This window comes from Eleutherodactylus coqui, chromosome 10, assembly GCF_035609145.1.
Source record: "Eleutherodactylus coqui strain aEleCoq1 chromosome 10, aEleCoq1.hap1, whole genome shotgun sequence".
In the NCBI taxonomy this organism is placed as follows: Eukaryota; Metazoa; Chordata; class Amphibia; order Anura; family Eleutherodactylidae; genus Eleutherodactylus; species Eleutherodactylus coqui.
The window spans coordinates 19,993,686-20,011,334 of record NC_089846.1 but is presented as its reverse complement, the minus strand read 5'-3'; the positions used below and the strand labels follow the sequence as shown (position 1 = coordinate 20,011,334).

The following is a 17,649-nucleotide window of genomic DNA, read 5'->3' as shown; positions in this document are numbered from 1 at the left end:
CCCTCAGTGACCCCCTAACAGTAATATTGCCCCCTTTTATGCAGTGAAATAGGAAAACTGCCTGTACTCCCCACTTTCTCTCCTTCCATTCTGCTGTCCATGCAGCTACGATCCCTAGTTCACTTCTAAATGGCGCAATCACGTGACTGCTGCGGCCAACCCCTGGCCTCAGTGTTGGTATGGCTGAGGCTAGTGATTAGTCACAGCTATGACGGGCTGGACGTGACTGCGCTACCTGACAGTGAACAGGGAACTAGAGCAGCACAAACTGAGCATCAGGGGGAGCAAAAGGGATGGATATAGGCTGTTCTTCTCACTTCCCTGTTGCCCCAGTGGGACATATTTCCTGCCTCCTGGGTCAAACCCCACAATCTGGACACTTGGGACACACGTGTGGAGCAGTTACCCATTGCAACCAATCAGATTCCAGCACTCATTTTTCTAAGCTTCTTTTAGGACTGTTCCAATTGGTTGCTATTGGCAACCACTCAATTTTTGCCTTGTACCGCTTTAAATATGGCTCCTCCATAATGCTGCCAATAAGTAGTCTCTAGAGTTGTCATTTTTGGAGGAAGTATTCCCACATCACACCCTCCTCACACCCCTTACCTATTACCTGTGTGTTATGTTATGTTATGTGACCTCCCGACCGCCTCATAGTAAGTAGAAAAAGAGAAACATAAAATCGAAACCTGCTGCCCTATTTAGAAATGGCCGCCGCGGTGCAGCGGAAGTGACGTTTGTGTGCCGCGCCCGCCCGTACCGGTGCAATGTACGTGCTATGAAGCTTTTGAGAGCGGCGCTGTGGTTGTTACTCCCGGTGATCGCCCAGACGGAGCCGATCTCCATCACGGTCGGGACTGTGTCGGTCATCACCGGGATCATCTCTTACTATGGCCTGCACAACTACTTCTGGGGCAGCAGCCGGATGGAGGGAACGGTTAATGTCACAGGTAATGGAGACCAAGCCTGTACTGACTCTTTAGAGCTGTTATGTGGCTGACAAGTGCATGCTGGGAGTTGTAGTTCCACGGGCGGGTGGAAAAGTTACAGGTTGCAGATAATAAGCGGTGCACCAGCTGGGAGTTGTAGTTCTCGAGGAGCACCAGGAAGTGATGAGTTCTCGTCTTAACCCCTTAGTGACGAGACCATTTTATGCCCCAACGACCGAACAATTTTTCAGTTTTTTTCATTGTCGCATTCCTAGAGCCGTAACTTATTAATTATTCCACCAACGCAGCCAAACGAGGGCCTGGACCTTGGGGTCATATAATGCATTGTACAACTTTTATTAACTTATTTTTTTAGCCGCATTTGTAGAATTAGCCATTTTTTTTTCGTGTGCGCTTTTTTTTTTTTTTTTTTCCCCCACTACTTTTGCTGTTTGGGTAAAGCGTGCTAACTTTTATTACTTTGGTCATTGTAAATGTGGAGATACCAAACTTGTAGTGTTTTTTTTTTTTATATATATATATTTAGTGTTTTTGCCTAAGTTATGTTTTTTGTTTTTTTTTTTGTTTTGTTTTTTTTTAAGGGCTGATTCACAGGAGCGTATATTGGCCGCCCTTTTCACGTCCGGCTGATATACGCTACCATCTGAGCTGCCTATCCTCTTCCCTCCCGCTCACCAACTCTCTCCTCCCCTCTGGCTGTTTGCAATGGTAGGGGGCGGGACTAAGCTCCTGTTCCTTTTCTGCAGCCAGCAATGGGAGGGGTCGGATAGGGTGAAGCTTGGCTCCACCCCCTCCCATTGCAAACAGCCAGAGGAGAGGAGAGAAGCGGATAGACCTCTCAAATGGTAGCGTATATCAGCCGGCCGTGAACATGGCGGCCGATATACGCTCCTGTAAATAAGCTCTAAGGCCGTCTTCACACAGTGGAGTGAATTGTGCGAGATTTGTGTGTTGTGAGACGCACGAATATGAACTCCATCCTTCTCTTTTTTCCCTTTCCTTCACATCGCTGTGCGGGAAAAAAATCGCAGCGCGTCCTATCTTTGGACGGTCCCTCTTTGGACGGTCCCTCTTTGGACGGTCCCTCTTTGGGCGGTCCCTCTGAACGTCTTGTTTCAGTAGGACTGGAAAACGAAAAATTGCAGCATCTTCCATGCACACAAGAATGTGTGACTTTTCCCCTTTTTGCATCGGCCCCCACAACTTTCTCAAAAGTAGGTGGGGCTTGTCTGAAGGGGGCGTGGCTGCTCCAGACCTACACATTTCTGTATAATTTATGCCAGAATCTGGTGTAAACTACACCAGTAATGTAGGCCAGGTCGGAGCGGGCGCACCGCGGGAGCTTCGTGAGCGCTGTTGTCACCCTGAATGTCTTCCATCTTCCAGCGCTGCAGTTGGACTTTGACAAGAACATATTCGGGCAGCACCTGGCCAAGCAGGTGATCCTGAAGGCCGTGCCGCGATTCCTGAGCAACGAAAACCCTAAGAAACCCTTGGCGCTCTCCTTACACGGCTGGACCGGAACCGGCAAGAACTACGTCAGCCAGATCCTGGTCAACAACATGTACTCCGAACACATGCAGAAGAAGTGCGTGCGGACCATCGTGGCAACACTTCACTTCCCGCACGCCAACCAGGTCCAGAAATACAAGGTGATTAGCAGCACAGAATGGAGTACAGCACAGATCCACCGTTTTGTGTATACAGCTCCTGTGCAGTCGTATGTGTCTCCATAGTTACAGACTACAAACAAACCCTGCGCTGTCTGATCCTGCAGCTTGTCGGAGTTTGACGGCGCAGGATTTCTTCATAGATTGTAACCCTGAGGTAGATCTGTATCCGAGCTGCCGACTCAAATCAATGTGGTAGATGTTTAATTGTTTCTTTCTGTTTGTATTGGAGTACAAGAGCGTACGGAGGCTGGAAAGCCGTGTGTGTATAATATATATTACTATCTGTAAAAAAAAAAAAAAAACAAGCCGGCCCCTAGAGGAAGTTGTCATTTTGCTGTAAAACCCGGCATGCGGTTCCATCTCAGCAGATATACAGATGATGGAGTTGTGGTGATTAGATGGACGGTCTTGTCCCCGGAGGCCCTCTAAGTGGTTCCCCCATTGGCTTATAAAAGGCTCTCGGAGGCTCCTTGTGTGTAGTGACCTGTTCTTCCGCTTGTGTGGAGCTTGTTGACCACTAGACGCCTCTACGACGCAGAGAAGAGATGTCACCCCGTTACCAGAGTCTGAGAGGGGCGCATTATTGGGATGTGAGAAGCTGGATGGTCGTATCGATGGATTGTCCCCCACCGGCCATTCTAAGCAGACTGTTAGGAGGTGTTGGGACCAGTGGATGTGTGAGTGCACACAAGGTGACTGGGCTCAGGACGCCCCGCTCCTCAGACCACTAGTTGAGACCACTAGTTTTCAGGGAAGGGCTTTATATATAAGCCCTTCCCTGAAAAATAAAAATTTTAGCGTAAAAAAACCACAAAAACTTGCCCTCTGCCGCTGCCGTGTCCCCCGCATGCAGCAGATGTTTCCTTCATCCCCGCTAGTAAAAAGAATTCATCGTTCAAGTTGCATAAAATCCTGAACGCTGATCACTTAGTGTAAATTGCAGCCGTTCAGTATTGAACGGCTGCTGTGTTTAAAGGGGTTGTCCCGCGAAACAAAGTTGGGGTTATACACTTCTGTATGGCCATATTAATGCACTTTGTAATGTACATCGTGCATTAATTATGAGCCATACAGAAGTTATTCACTTACCTGTTCCGTTGCTGGCGTCCCCGTCTCCATGGTGCCGTCTAATCTTCAGCGTCTAATCGCCCAATTAGACGCGCTTGTGCAGTCCGGTCTTCTCCCTTCTGAATGGGGCCGCTCGTGCCAGAGAGCTGCTCCTCGTAGCTCTGCCCCGTCACATGTGCCGATTCCAGCCAATCAGGAGGCTGGAATCGGCAATGGACCACACAGAAGACCTGCGGTCCACCGAGGGTGAAGATCCCGGCGGCCATCTTCGCAAGGTAAGTAAGAAGTCACCGGAGCGCGGGGATTCGGGTAAGTACTATTCGTTTTTGTTTTTTTTAAACCCCTGCATCGGGTTTGTCACGCACCGAACGGGGGGGCTATTGAAAAAAAACCGGCGCGGGACAACCCCTTTAAGTGAATGGAGAGGGGTGGGAGAGAACGAGGAGTGAAATCTCCTCCAGCCGGCCTGATCCCCTGCTGCTCGCTCTGTCAAAGAGGCAGCGATACTCACTCCTGTGTGACAGCACTGGAGCGAGTATATGTGGGGACGAGTGTTGGGCATCGTTTGCCTGACATTCGTCCAGTGTAAGTGGGCCTCTATTTGTTGGTTGGCTCCCACTTGTGATGACATTAGGATCAGTATATTGGGGTGCATTTACACAGCCTAGTGCAATATCAGCTGGAAACGCGGAGCAATATTGCAATTTTTTTAGTGCGATGTGATGCATTTTTCCACGCAAAACGCATCGCTGCACTTGCGTTTTTCACGTGCATGAAAATTGCATCCCGCGCACATGAAATCTACATCTACATCCAATGTGATATACACTACCGTTCAAGTTTGGGGTCACCCAAACAATTTTGTGTTTTCCATGAAAAGTCACACTTATTCACCACCATGCGTTGTGAAATGAATAGACAATAGAGCCAAGACATTGACAAGGTTAGAAATAATGATTTGTATTTGAAATAACATTGTTTTTACATCAAACTTTGCTTTCGTCAAAGAATCCTCCTTTTGCAGCAATTACAGCATTGCACACCTTTGACATTCTAGCTGTTAATTTGTTGAGGTAAGCTTGTGAAATTGCACCCCACGCTTCTAGAAGCATCTCCCACAAGTTGGATTGGTTGGATGGGCACTTCTGGCGTACCATACGGTCAAGCTGCTCCCACAACAGCTCAATGGGGTTCAGATCTGGTGACTGCGCTGGCCACTCCATTACCGATAGAATACCAGCTGCCTGCTTCTGCTGTAAATAGTTCTTGCACAATTTGGAGGTGTGTTTAGGGTCATTGTCCTGTTGTAGGATGAAATTGGTTCCAATCAAGCGCTGTCCACTGGGTATGGCATGGCGTTGCAAAATGGAGTGATAGCCTTCCTTATTCAGAATCCCTTTTACCCTGTACAAATCTCCCACCTTACCAGCACCAAAGCAACCCCAGACCATCACATTACCTCCACCATGCTTAACAGATGGCGTCAGGCATTCTTCCAGCATCTTTTCATTTGTTCTGCGTCTCACAAACGTTCTTCTTTGTGATCCAAACACCTCAAACTTGGATTCATCCGTCCACAACACTTTTTTCCCAGTCTTCCTCTGTCCAATGTCTGTGTTCTTTTGCCCATCTTAATCTTTTTCTTTTATTGGCCAGTCTCAGATATGGCTTTTTCTTTGCCACTCTGCCCTGAAGCCCAAAATCCCGCAGCCGCCTCTTCACTGTAGATGTTGACACTGGTGTTTTGCGGGTACTATTTAATGAAGATGCCAGTTGGGTACCTGTGAGGCGTCTGTTTCTCAAACTAGAGACTCTAATGTGCTTATCTTCTTGCTTAGTTGTGCAACGCGGCCTCCCACTTCTTTTTCTACACTGGTTAGAGCCTGTTTGTGCTGTCCTCTGAAGGGAGTAGTACACACCGTTGTAGGAAATCTTCAATTTCTTAGCAATTTCTCGCATGGAATAGCCTTCATTTCTAAGAACAAGACTAGACTGTCGAGTTTCAGATGAAAGTTCTCTTTTTCTGGCCATTTTGAGCGTTTAATTGACCCCACAAATGTGATGCTCCAGAAACTCAATCTGCTCACAGGAAGGTCAGTTTTGTAGCTTCTGTAACGAGCTAGACTGTTTTCAGATGTGTGAACATGATTGCACAAGGGTTTTCTAATCATCAATTAGCCTTCTGAGCCAATGAGCAAACACATTGTACCATTAGAACACTGGAGTGATAGTTGCTGGAAATGGGCCTCTATTCACCTTTGTAGATTTTGCACAAAAAACCAGGCATTTGCAGCTAGAATAGTCATTTACCACATTAGCAATGTATAGAGTGCATTTGTTTAAAGTTAGGACTAGTTTAAAGTTATCTTCATTGAAAAGTACAGTGCTTTTCCTTCAAAAATAAGGACATTTCAATGTGACCCCAAACTTTTGAACGGTAGTGTATATATTTTAATGTGCGGTTTCTGCATCTGGCAATGCATTAAAATTGCCCATTCCGCACTGCAGGTCCGTTTCCGCACTACTTTAGTATGACTTGTTTACCTCCGCGTGTCGCACAACAGTTTGACGATCTCATCCACCGTGCTGCTGATCCGCACGCAGGGATGAAATGACATCAGCCGGTATTTAATTATCTGCGGATGCCCAATGCAGGTCTATGGGCACATTGACCTGCGGATCACATGCACGGATTCCATAATTCAATTTTGCCCGTGGGCAAGGCCTAAGTTGCGCACATTTTTGTAGCCCCCCGCTTTACTGACAGCTATATTTCTCTTACCGCCGACAGGACCAGCTGCAGGCGATGGTCAAGAACGCTGTGAAAGACTGTGAGCGCTCCATCTTCGTATTTGATGAGATTGATAAAATGCACCCAGGACTCATCGATGCCATCAAGCCTTTCCTCGATTACTATGACAACATCGATGGTGTTTCATACCGGAAGGCCATCTTTATTTTCCTCAGGTAAGTTGGGCTGCTCTCACATCTGCCTCGGGGGTTGCGGTTTCCTGCTCCCTTATGGGGGGAAGAAAACGGGGATCCACGCAGCCGAACGGGTCCGTCTTATGACGGAACCGAACAGCGCCAAACAGACCATGTAGCGCCCGAACCGGTACGCTGCCATAAAGCTCTGAGTCCTAATAGACTGCCGCCATCTTTATGTCCTCATGAGGCACTTGGCTGTCATGGAAGGCGTTGTGCCACCGTTCAAAATTATCCCCAATCCACAGTATATAGTACACAGCATAACTCTCTGATCAGTGGGCGCCCAACTGCCGAGACCACCACCGATCCCAAAAGCGGCAGTCCCAAAGTTTCAACATGAATAGAGCAGCAGTCGCACATGAGGACTGTTGCTCCATTCGTTTTAATGGGACTCTCGGCCATAGCCAAGTGCTCAGACTCTTATCTCCAGCAGCCCCATTGAAATCAATGGAGCTGCAATGGGCATGCTCAACTTCCAGCTGTAAATCTTCAGGATCCCCATTCCTGGAGGTCCCAGGGGTCAGACGTCCACCAATCTGAGCGTTATCCCCTCTCCTGTGCATAGTGGATAACATTAAATGCTGGGATCCTCGCTATCATTCATATCATATAATGGATTTTCTTCCCGTGCGTTTTACATCTCAGTAACGCGGGAGGAGAGAAGATCGCCGAGTTATCGTTAAAATTTTGGAGGGCTGGAAGGAGTCGAGAGGAAATCAAATTATCCGATGTGGAAAGAGATGTCTATTTGTCTGCCTTCAACAAGAAAGACAGTGAGTACAATGTGTGGCCCAGGAAGTAGTCTTTAACCCCTTAATGATCGTGACGTACAGATACGTCATGGAGCTTTGGGGGTTTGCATGGAGCAGGATCTGGGGGTCAAGCCCACTGTCTGACACCCACCCACCACAGCTGCTAACCTTTTAAATGTCACCATCAATTCTGACAGTGGCATTTAAATTCCCCAGTTGGAGTTTGGGGTCCCGAATGGCCGCCCCTGCAATGAGAGCGTGGAGTGCCATTCTATTGCCACGGCAGCCGGGGCGCCTTCTGAAAGCTCCTAGAGCTGCCATTGCAGAATGCCTATGAATGCATGCCTGTGGACTGCCTGTCAGATCACGGTATGATGCAATACTAGGGTATTACATTATAATATGGATAGGACAGCGCCTTAGGTAATAATGGAGCGAGGATGGAAAAAATGGGACTTACCTGGCGCAAGCAGTAGGGCCCCAACAGAGGACCATCCCTCCGGTGTCTGAAGCCCTGGTTGGCTTTGAATTGTAGATTGCTATGTCCAACAGGGCACCTGTGGTTTCGGAGGGCGGCAGAAGGTAACCCATAATTGAGGAGAGAATGGGTGAACAGAAGATCAGCAATAAACAAAAAATAGTAAAAAATACTTTCTGCGCTCAAAGGGATTTTAAATGATAAATAGACTCGCATCGAGAGGAAGGGTTTAATCAATATAAAGAAAAAACCCTTTCTTCAGGTCCAACGATCTAAACATGGAAGAAATGCCTGATGGTTCCAGGGAAATGTCTCCTTAGGAATACACCTTTAATCTTCAAATAATACAGTGCAGTACATTCAGCGCTCTAAGTATTACATTATACTGCAGGAGCGATCAAACAATCACACGTTGACTGAAAAAAAGACTACTTTAAAATGAGAAGAAAAAAAAATTATTACCATATATACTCGAGTATAAGCCTAGTTTTTCAGCACTTTTTTTTATGCTGAAAACTTCCCCCTCGGCCTATACTTGAGTGAGGTTAAAAAAAAACCCCGCAATGCTCACCTCCCAGCCTGTGTCTGTGTCCTCGGTCTCCCCGGCCCTGCGGCAAGTTGCTTGAAAATTCTCCCCTGTGATCTCCCTGCTCAGCTTTGAATTCCCGTGCTGGCACTGTGATTGGCCGGCACTCAATCCAATCACAGCGCTTACTTACACAGCGCTGACGGCAGGGGAATTGAAAATCGAGCAGGAAAATGACAGCGGGGAGAAGTCTGAAGCAGGTTGCCACACCACCGGGGAGACCATCGCGCCGGGGACACAGATGCCGGCTGGGAGGTGAGCATTGCATTTTTTTTTTAACCTAGTATATAATCTAGTCTAGCTAGGCTTATACTCGAGTCAATAAGTTTTACCATTTTTTTGTGGTAAAACTTATTGACTCGGCTTATACTCGGGTCGGCTAATACTCCAGTATATACGGTAATCGTTAAAGGAAAGAAAGAAAAAAAAACAGTTTTAAAAAAAAAAAAAGCCATTTGGGAGGAGCATAGTGGACTGCCGACTCGCCTGGTTTCAGCCAATCATGATTACTCTTTACAATGTTGGCTGAGAGCAGCTGCATGCCGGGCGGCCCAGGGTGTAGGACGCCGGGCGGCCCAGGGTGTAGGACGCCGGGCGGCCCAGGGTGTAGGACGCCGGGCGGCCCAGGGTGTAGGACGCCGGGCGGCCCAGGGTGTAGGACGCCGGGCGGCCCAGGGTGTAGGACGCCGGGCGGCCCAGGGTGTAGGACGCCGGGCGGCCCAGGGTGTAGGACGCCGGGCGGCCCAGGGTGTAGGACGCCGGGCGGCCCAGGGTGTAGGACGCCGGGCGGCCCAGGGTGTAGGACGCCGGGCGGCCCAGGGTGTAGGACGCCGGGCGGCCCAGGGTGTAGGACGCCGGGCGGCCCAGGGTGTAGGACGCCGGGCGGCCCAGGGTGTAGGACGCCCCTTACCTCTACTAGTTGTATCCTTGATGAGCATCTCCAGGGTGTCCGTTTACCGTCCGCTCCTCCTTTGTAGTGTTATGGCAATGCTGTACTTCAACGTACTTTTTTGACCCATTCGCATCAGCCCAGATTTGTAATTTTTTAAAATTTTTGTTTGTTTTTCCTTTTTTCTCTCCATCTTTGACCTTTTTAGGTGGATATTGGCACAGCAGCCTAATAGAGAAAAACCTCATTGACGTCTTTGTGCCATTTTTCCCCATGGAGTTTCAGCACGTGAAGATGTGTGTGAAGGCCGAGCTCGAACGCCGCGGGTTTGTGGCCTCTGAAGAGACCACAACCGCCATCGCCAAGGAGATGACTTACTACCCCTCTGGGGATAAAGTTTACTCTGTAAAAGGCTGCAAAACTGTGTCCACAAAGCTGGATCTATTCCTATGACCATATCCCACGGACGGGCGACCTTCACTTGCCGCCCAACTCGAAGGACTAGAAGGAGGTTGGCGGTTCTTAGAGGCCTTCGAATGAACTCTCATACATTCCCCGTGACCCTTGAAATCCTCTATTAATGCCACGTGGACGAAAACTTTGTGTGCAGACCCCCAGTGAATGGTCTGGCGGTTTTTACAGTAGGGTAATCACTTTGATAAAGACGGTTATATATGTATTGATCAGATCTCTACGCAAATCATTGTCTATATGAATTGGTGGTGTGATCGGGGTTGGGGGGCGGGGTGATGTGCCAGTGTCAATCCACTCTTCTATGACTAGGTCAGTGGTGTTGATCTTGTGGCTCTCCAGCTCTTTCAAAACTACAACTCCCAGCATGCCCAGAGAGCCACAGGTTAGGTATATGGTGCAATTGGTTAAATTATACCGCTGGTTTTTAAGGGCATGGCTTGGAAGCTTAACTTATGTATTAAAGGGGTTGTCCCACCTATAGGAGATAACTTGCAGATCGATGGGCGTCTGACCACTGGGACTCCCGCCAATCCCAAGAATGGGGGTTTGGTGGATGCAGAAATGAAGGGAGGACTGGTCATACATGTGCACTGCGCTCCTTCCATTTCAATGGTTCCACCTTAGATAGCCAAGCGCTTGAACGTGGCTGTCTCCAGCGGTCCCATTGAAGTGATTGGAGTGGCAGCGCATATGTATGACCATCGCTCCCTTCGTTCCTGGACCCAATTCTAAGTGTTTTCTCTTATTTTGGACAATCCCCTTTTTTTTGTTTGATTGCACCTTGACCATAAGATGAACCCTAGTTGTCTCATTGTTAGTGCCCCATAATTTGTAATCTGCAGAGGAACCTAACAGGAAATGTGATATCGCTGCAGTGCCTCCACAGGCCAAATTAAGCATTACATGGACTCCACACCAATATTGATAGAAACTATGTAATGCCTAGACACGTTGGGTCCTCCAAAGTGAGGGACGGTAATTGTAGCCGCTCTGTTCTTTGCCTAATAGATGAGGGTCCTAAACGGGACGTGCCCCTCGATTAACAGGGAATTTCCTAACACAGTATTTTAAAGTGGGGGTTTTAAGTCAGACAAGCCCTTTAATTATATATATTTTTTGTCTTTAATTCGGTGACCATTCAGTTTCAGAGCAAAATTCAGTCCTTGAACAGAGGCGTTGGGGGTATATTACCTGCAGATGTTCTTCTCTGCCGTCTGTCCGTCTGATCCGCCGGTTCTAGTCTCAGTTTTCAGCCGTCTAAGATGGCCACTGCAATTTTCTAGCTAATATGCACCGTGCAGTGCTTTCTGATTGGACAGTGCAGATCATGTGAGTAGCTCCAGCCTATCGGAGAGCAGGTATAGTGCATTGGTAGTCTACAGAGTGCATCGGACAGTTTGGACAGCCGAAAATGGGCCCCAAAACTGGCAGATTGGAGGAACGATGGAGAAGAATAAGTAGGTAATAAACCGCCCGCACATTCTGGTCCCGGGACAGAATTGTGTCCTGAAACGGGAGAGCCACTTTAATGGGAGAAGGGGAACAAGGTTTACAATACCCACCCTGTGACCCCTCCCAGCACCTCTGAGCAGCCCGATGACTGTCTTCCTCTGACCCCCCCCCCCCCCCCCCCCCAGATTGTCCCTCTAGGATACCTTTGCCCCCCCTCGCTCCGCTGTACCTTGGCATCCATGCCCATGTACATACGGATACTTTAAAACAAGGAAATAAGATTTTTGATCACGTTCTGAATTATACCGAATGATGCCGATTCTTTGCCTTAAAGGGACGTTCTGGATTCCGCTAATGAATGTTACTCTCTGCATAATGAAACGTCATACAATTATTCAATGTGGCTTCTGATTTAATCTTCATGGTTTGCAAGATCTCTGCTTGCTGGCATGAAATAGGAACTTTCCTTGTTTACTCCCACTCTGCCCTGGTCATTAGATGGGCATTATAGTTATCAGAACGCTATATTGTAACTATGTGATCATCGCATGGCCAAGACTGATTTAGATCTACTAGAAGCAAGCAGAGATCTTGAAAACTGTGAAGAATTGAATGAAAATGTATAGTGGAAACTTGTATAATTTTTCACTGCACAAGGAATAACATTTATTTGCTAAAAGTGGAATAGCCCTATTCTAGAGAGCATCGCTTGCAGCTTTTAGTCCGCGACGTCGCTTGCCTTTGATGACAGCACTTTAAAAACTGATCTGTTTTTGTCCTTAATGCTGTGAAAGTCATCAAATGTGAAGAAAGCAGCACCTTGGGCCCATATCTTCATTATCTGTGTTTGCTGTCTCTGCTTTTTCAGTTTTCCATTTTCAGTGAAGAAAATGAATTGGCTGCTGAGACAGGGAGACCATCAGCAAGGAGGCTAACTGCTGTTTGACCAGATCTGTAGCCTTAAAGGGGTTTTCCAGGCAGCACTGGCTGTCAGGACCGGGCTACACCGAGATTGGAGGAGAAGCCGCTGCTCGGAGTCATGTACTGGCCGGCACTTGTAATTGCAGGCGCAGCTCTCAGTGCAATCAATGGTTCCCTAGCCTGTAATTACAAGTGCAGCTCCCATTACTTTCAATGAGTGCTGCGCCTGCAGTTACAAGCGCCGGCCACTACATTGGTTGGAGCAGTGGCTTCCGGTTCAACTGCGGTGTATCCGTTGCTACTTGGGAAAACCCCTTTAAATATGTATATCTGTTTAGTCCCTTGAGTGCAGAAGTGACTTGTTGGTCCGTTTTTTTTTTTTTTGTTTTGTTTTTCCTTTTAACACCTTAATATTAACTACAACCCTGTGCAAACCCTACTGTAAATCCCATTAACCCTTTCCAATCCACTGTCTGACGTCTAAAGACATTCTGATTGAAGGCTGTACAGTTTCCGATGTTGGAAGACGTCCGACAGAGTATTCATACTGTATATTACTGGCCGCTCTTGTCGGGGGCCTCTCCAGCATGTCCCATACTGCAGTACTGGCTCTAGCCAGCAGATGGCAGAATTGTATAATGGCAGAAAGAGAAAGCACCCTAGGAAATCCTGAATCCAAAATTGGATTGCAAAGGGTTAACACCTTCCTACTGCATGATGTATATTTGCATTGTTGGTGGGACTTGGCAAACTTTGCCATACATTTCATCTGCAGCCGCCATACTTTTCATCCCTTAGATGCCGCTGTTAGCAGCTACTGCAGCATTTAGGAAGATTGACAGGCGAAGTCACACCCCGAGTGGGTGGTTGTCGCAACAGAGGTCTAATGAAGCCAATCATCTTTGTGCACCCCCTAATTTATGCAAGAGTTAAGGATTCAGTCAGTGTTGGCTTACAGACGTAATGCTCCGCAATACACAAGTATTCCAGTGTATTATACCAGTGACTGCGCTTTGTTGTGGGACTTAATATATATAAAAGAAAAATGAAGATAAAATGTTTAAAGGGGTTGTATTACAGTAGACATTTATCTTTCATTGGATAGGTCACAAGAGTCTGATCAGTGGGGGTCACAGTTGTACACCGCCCCTCTGGTTCTACAATAGGATGATGGTCATGCTCCGCCCCTTCCGATCCTGCATTAGGGAGAAGGTCTTGTATGAATTTGGTTCATTTTAAGCTTTCATTGAACCGGTGCGGCCCATTCAGAGCAGTACTCCTCTGTACAATGTACTAACCAGAGAGCTTCACGCCTTGTAATGTCTGTAAGCACTCTTCACCCTACTTGCTGATGGTTTCCAGGAAGCAGCAAAATAAAATTTTGTACAAATACGAGCGATTTCTCTTTTGTCATTCTGCCTGTTTACATTTTCAAACTTTTGTACTGTATGTTAAAAAAATAAAAATGTTCAAAGTAAATGAACCCTGCCTGCAGGCGGTGGTGTAATGAATGTCCTCGTGTGAATGGGAAGTGTTACAACATCCTGTATCGTGGGCACGGACGGTACTGTCTGCTGCCGGCGGAAAGTCCAATGTCGCCGGCTGTATAGGTTATTGCTCTGTGTTAATGTCTAACCTGCCGCACAGTAAGGACGCGGCTCTTATAAGATGTAGGGCAGGGGGCATATAGGGAGGAGGAGAACAGTCAGCGCAGCGGGATGTGCTGGAGTAGCCAATACACGGAGAGAGCCCAGAGCTGCTCAGAGCGTATCGGTAAACTATAGGAACACCTCCAGCTCTACGGTCCATCCAGTAAAAGAAATTCTGTATTCAGTGGTGGTTAACCCCTTAATAACACAGCCCTTTTTTAAATACTTTTTAGTTTTTCCTTCCCACTTTCAAAAAAATCATAACTTTTTTTAATGTACTGAAAAACTTTTCTAAACGAATTTCTGTTTTAAATTCTTTATTTTTAGTATTAACTTGGGTACAGAAAGGAAAAGAAAGAGGGGGGGGGGTGTACAAAATGACAGCACATTGAAATATGTACTATTGTAGAATTGAAAATGACAATTATATTACGAATAACGAAAATAAGAGAGCGAGGGAAAGAACAAAAAGAAAATATTATGGAGGGAGAATAACGGGCGAAAGGGGGGGAAACGGGATCAGTTGTCTAGTTCTAAACGAATTCCTAAGTGGGGTGAAATGGAGGAAAAAATGCAATTCTGACATCTTTGGGATCTTCTTTTTTTTTTTTTTTTTTTTATGGTGCGCACACTGTGGCAATAATGTCCTGGTAACTTTTTTTTTTTTCCGTTTTTATGGTTCACTATGATTTTGACAGTGCCAACTTTATAATTTTGTGGTACTAAAGAAAAAAAAAATCTTTTCAAAGAAAATAAAATCTTCTTCCACCAAGTTATAATGACCATAACTTTTTGTTTTTCTGGAAGTACAGTTGTGAGGGAGCTTTTTTTTGGCGGGACGTCCGGTAGTTTCTATTGCTACCATAATCAAGTTCATATAAGTTTTGATGGACACTTCTGAAAAGTGGAGCGAGAGGCAGAAAATTTGTTCCTTTTGGTGCAAATTAATATGAAATTTGTCTAAAGTCTTTTGCACAAAAAAGGAGCAATTTACAACAGAATTCTAGTCCAACACAAATGTTCCGGGCAGCAGGAAGCTACACCCCTCCCTCTAAGCCACGTCCACATTTGGGCAACTCCCAGAGATGACCTAAAGGGGATTTCCGGGACTTAAAAAAAAAATAAAAAATTATGGGCCTATGAAGGCATAAAATCCCTACTACAGCAACTTTCTGATGAAACTATTCTAGCATCAGTTGGCTAATGAATTGCCCCATCTGTGTGCACATACACTCTTAGTTAAAAAAAAAAAAAAGCGCAGGACTCTAGAAGAAGTTGTCGCTTCCCTGCAATACTCGTCCTGCAGTTCCATCTCAGGCAGATCTGTAAATGATGAGAGTTGTGGTGATTAGATGAACGGTCTTGTCCCCGAAGGCCCTAAAGCCTAATCTCCATGGGTGGATTTAATTTCTGGAATCCGCGGGGAGATCCGCAATTCAAGCTGCCCATTGGGCAAAGCATGCCGATGTGATTTTTTTAAATTTATTTTTTCCTGGCGTGTGGATCGCACATGCAGGAAGAAACCGCAGCATGCTCCATTTTCCTGCGGATTCTGCACAGACAGCTTCCATTGAAGTCAATGGAAGCCTTCCGATCTGTGGACCGCAAGCGGGAAAGCGGGAGATTTAAAAACAAAAAAGAAAGCACTGCGCATGCGTCGGCCAGTGCGCCCGGACACATCCGTCGTGCTGAAGAAAAAAAAGATCTGGCCGTGACTGAGGAGACCCGCGCTGGATCCGGAGAGTTAAGAAATTGGCTTGTGCACTCCATGTCCACGAGCACGCATGGATAGCGCTGTTGGATTCAGCCTTAAAGTGGTTCCCCCCTTGGCCTATAAGAGGCTCTCGGAAGCTCCTTGTGTGCAGTGACCTGTTCTTCCGCTTGTATAGAGCTTGTTGACCACTAGACGTCTTTATGACGCAGAGAAGAGATGTCACCCCGTTACCAGAGTCTGAGAGGGGGCGCATTATTGGGATGTGAAAAGCTGGATGATTGTATCAATGAATTGTCCCCACCGGGCCGTTCTGACCAGACTGTTAGAAGGCATTGGGACCAGTGGATGTGTGAGGGCACACAAGGTGACTGGGCTCAGGACGCCCCCTACAAACCACCAGTAGCGAGGAGCATCTGACCAGACTGTTAGGAGGTGCTGGGACCAGTGGATGGGGGCACACAAGGTGACCGGGCTCAGGATGCCCCCTACAGACCACCAATAGAGTGGAGCATTTGACCAGACTGTTAGGAGGTGTTGGGACCAGTGGATGTGTGAGGGCACACAAGGTGACTGGGCTCAGGACGCCGCCCTACAGACCAACAGTAACGAGGAGCGTCTGATCGTCTGACAAGCATGAGCAGCTCCAACTGTTTTGTTGTCCTCCATCCAGAGCCAGGGGGGCGCCATCGTTACACCCCTATGTCTGTGGGAACCATTTCCAGGCGCTTGGCTGAAGGACATTTGGTCTCATGGCGTCTGACATCCATCGTCGCCTCCATTTGCAGTGATGTCATGAACACTGAAACTAGATGCTACGGAGAAGAACCCGGTTTGTAGTTTGGGCGCTGACGACGGTTGTGTTTGTGTCTGGAGACCTCGGGGTGAGCGCTTCTAGGAGCGAGACAAACATATTTAGTGGGTTGCACCTCCTAATACATTGATCATACCAGACGTCCAGCAACAGGAGTCAAAGGCTATCATGGTGCAGAGTAAGACTGGAATGGAGGTCTATCCTCTTCCGTCATAAGTCCCACTTTTGTCTCAGATGCAATGACAGACGGAGATTGGTCCAGAGACCACGTGGGTAAAGCCATGAAGAGGTTTTCATGATGGAACATCACACTGGCTCTACTCATGGGATTTTGGTGAGGGGTGGCATCAGGGCCCGCGTTGGCAGTTACTCACTGTGCTGCTGGGTTGAGCCTTCCACCTCCGAACGCCACGTGCCATTTGTCACTTCGCTGGCAAGGAGCCATGTTTTTGGCACCACCTCATCTTCAGACAGCCAAGTTGTGTACCCTACATTGACCTAACCTGCATTAGGGCATACAGAGAGGCGCACACAACTCAGTGAGATCGCTTCTCGGAGAGAGGGCCGCTCACTGAAGGACAGGACCCTGTTCAGCGGTGCCACCCAGTCAGCCTGCCACTGAGGACTCAGACATCAACCAGTGGCCAACAGGTATGTGCCAGGCGAGTTCTAGCTGCCAGTGTGCAATGGGCTAGTCTGGGGTCTGATAATTTTGGTTTAACCCCTTCACACCCCAGGGCGTATATTTACACTCTGGGTGAGAAGGGATTCCACTAACTCCCCTCTTCTGCTCTCAGGCCATAACCTCCTCTCTTTCTCTGTCAAGCTCTCTAACATCTCTCCAAACCCTCGTACCTATTGTTCTTACAGGAACCTTCAGGCCATTCACACCCAGGACTTTGCTGAGTCTCTACAGTCCTCTCTGTCCCCCATCTCTCTCCTCTTCTGCCCCAACCTGGCTGCCGCACACTACAACACCGCTCTCAAACATGCCCTGGATGAAGCATCACCTCCCGTGACTGACCCAAGCCATCTGATGCAGATCGTGGGAACCCAGGCTCACGCCTCAAACGCGTTTCATCCGGCGATGCCTAAGAAGTGCTGAACGGCTGTGGAGGAAATCGCAAACGTCCGTGGAGTTTCTTCACTACAAATTCATGCTCAGAACCTACAACCTCGCCCTCCACCATGCCAAACACATTTATTTCACCTCTCTCGTCTCCTCACTATCGCACAACCCA

The 17,649-nt window shown here is 47.5% G+C and overlaps 1 protein-coding gene across 1 annotated transcript; it reads left to right on the top strand.

The window, feature by feature from the left end:
• Nucleotides 1-753: 753 nt before the first annotated feature.
• On the top strand, nucleotides 754-13,713 carry LOC136580158 (torsin-1A-like). Its single transcript, XM_066580495.1, has 5 exons — nucleotides 754-953; nucleotides 2,340-2,605; nucleotides 6,486-6,661; nucleotides 7,328-7,455; nucleotides 9,596-13,713. Exons 1-5 carry the CDS (start codon nucleotides 782-784, stop codon nucleotides 9,838-9,840), a joined length of 987 nt encoding a protein of 328 aa, XP_066436592.1. The 5' UTR covers nucleotides 754-781; the 3' UTR covers nucleotides 9,841-13,713.
• Nucleotides 13,714-17,649: the final 3,936 nt, after the last annotated feature.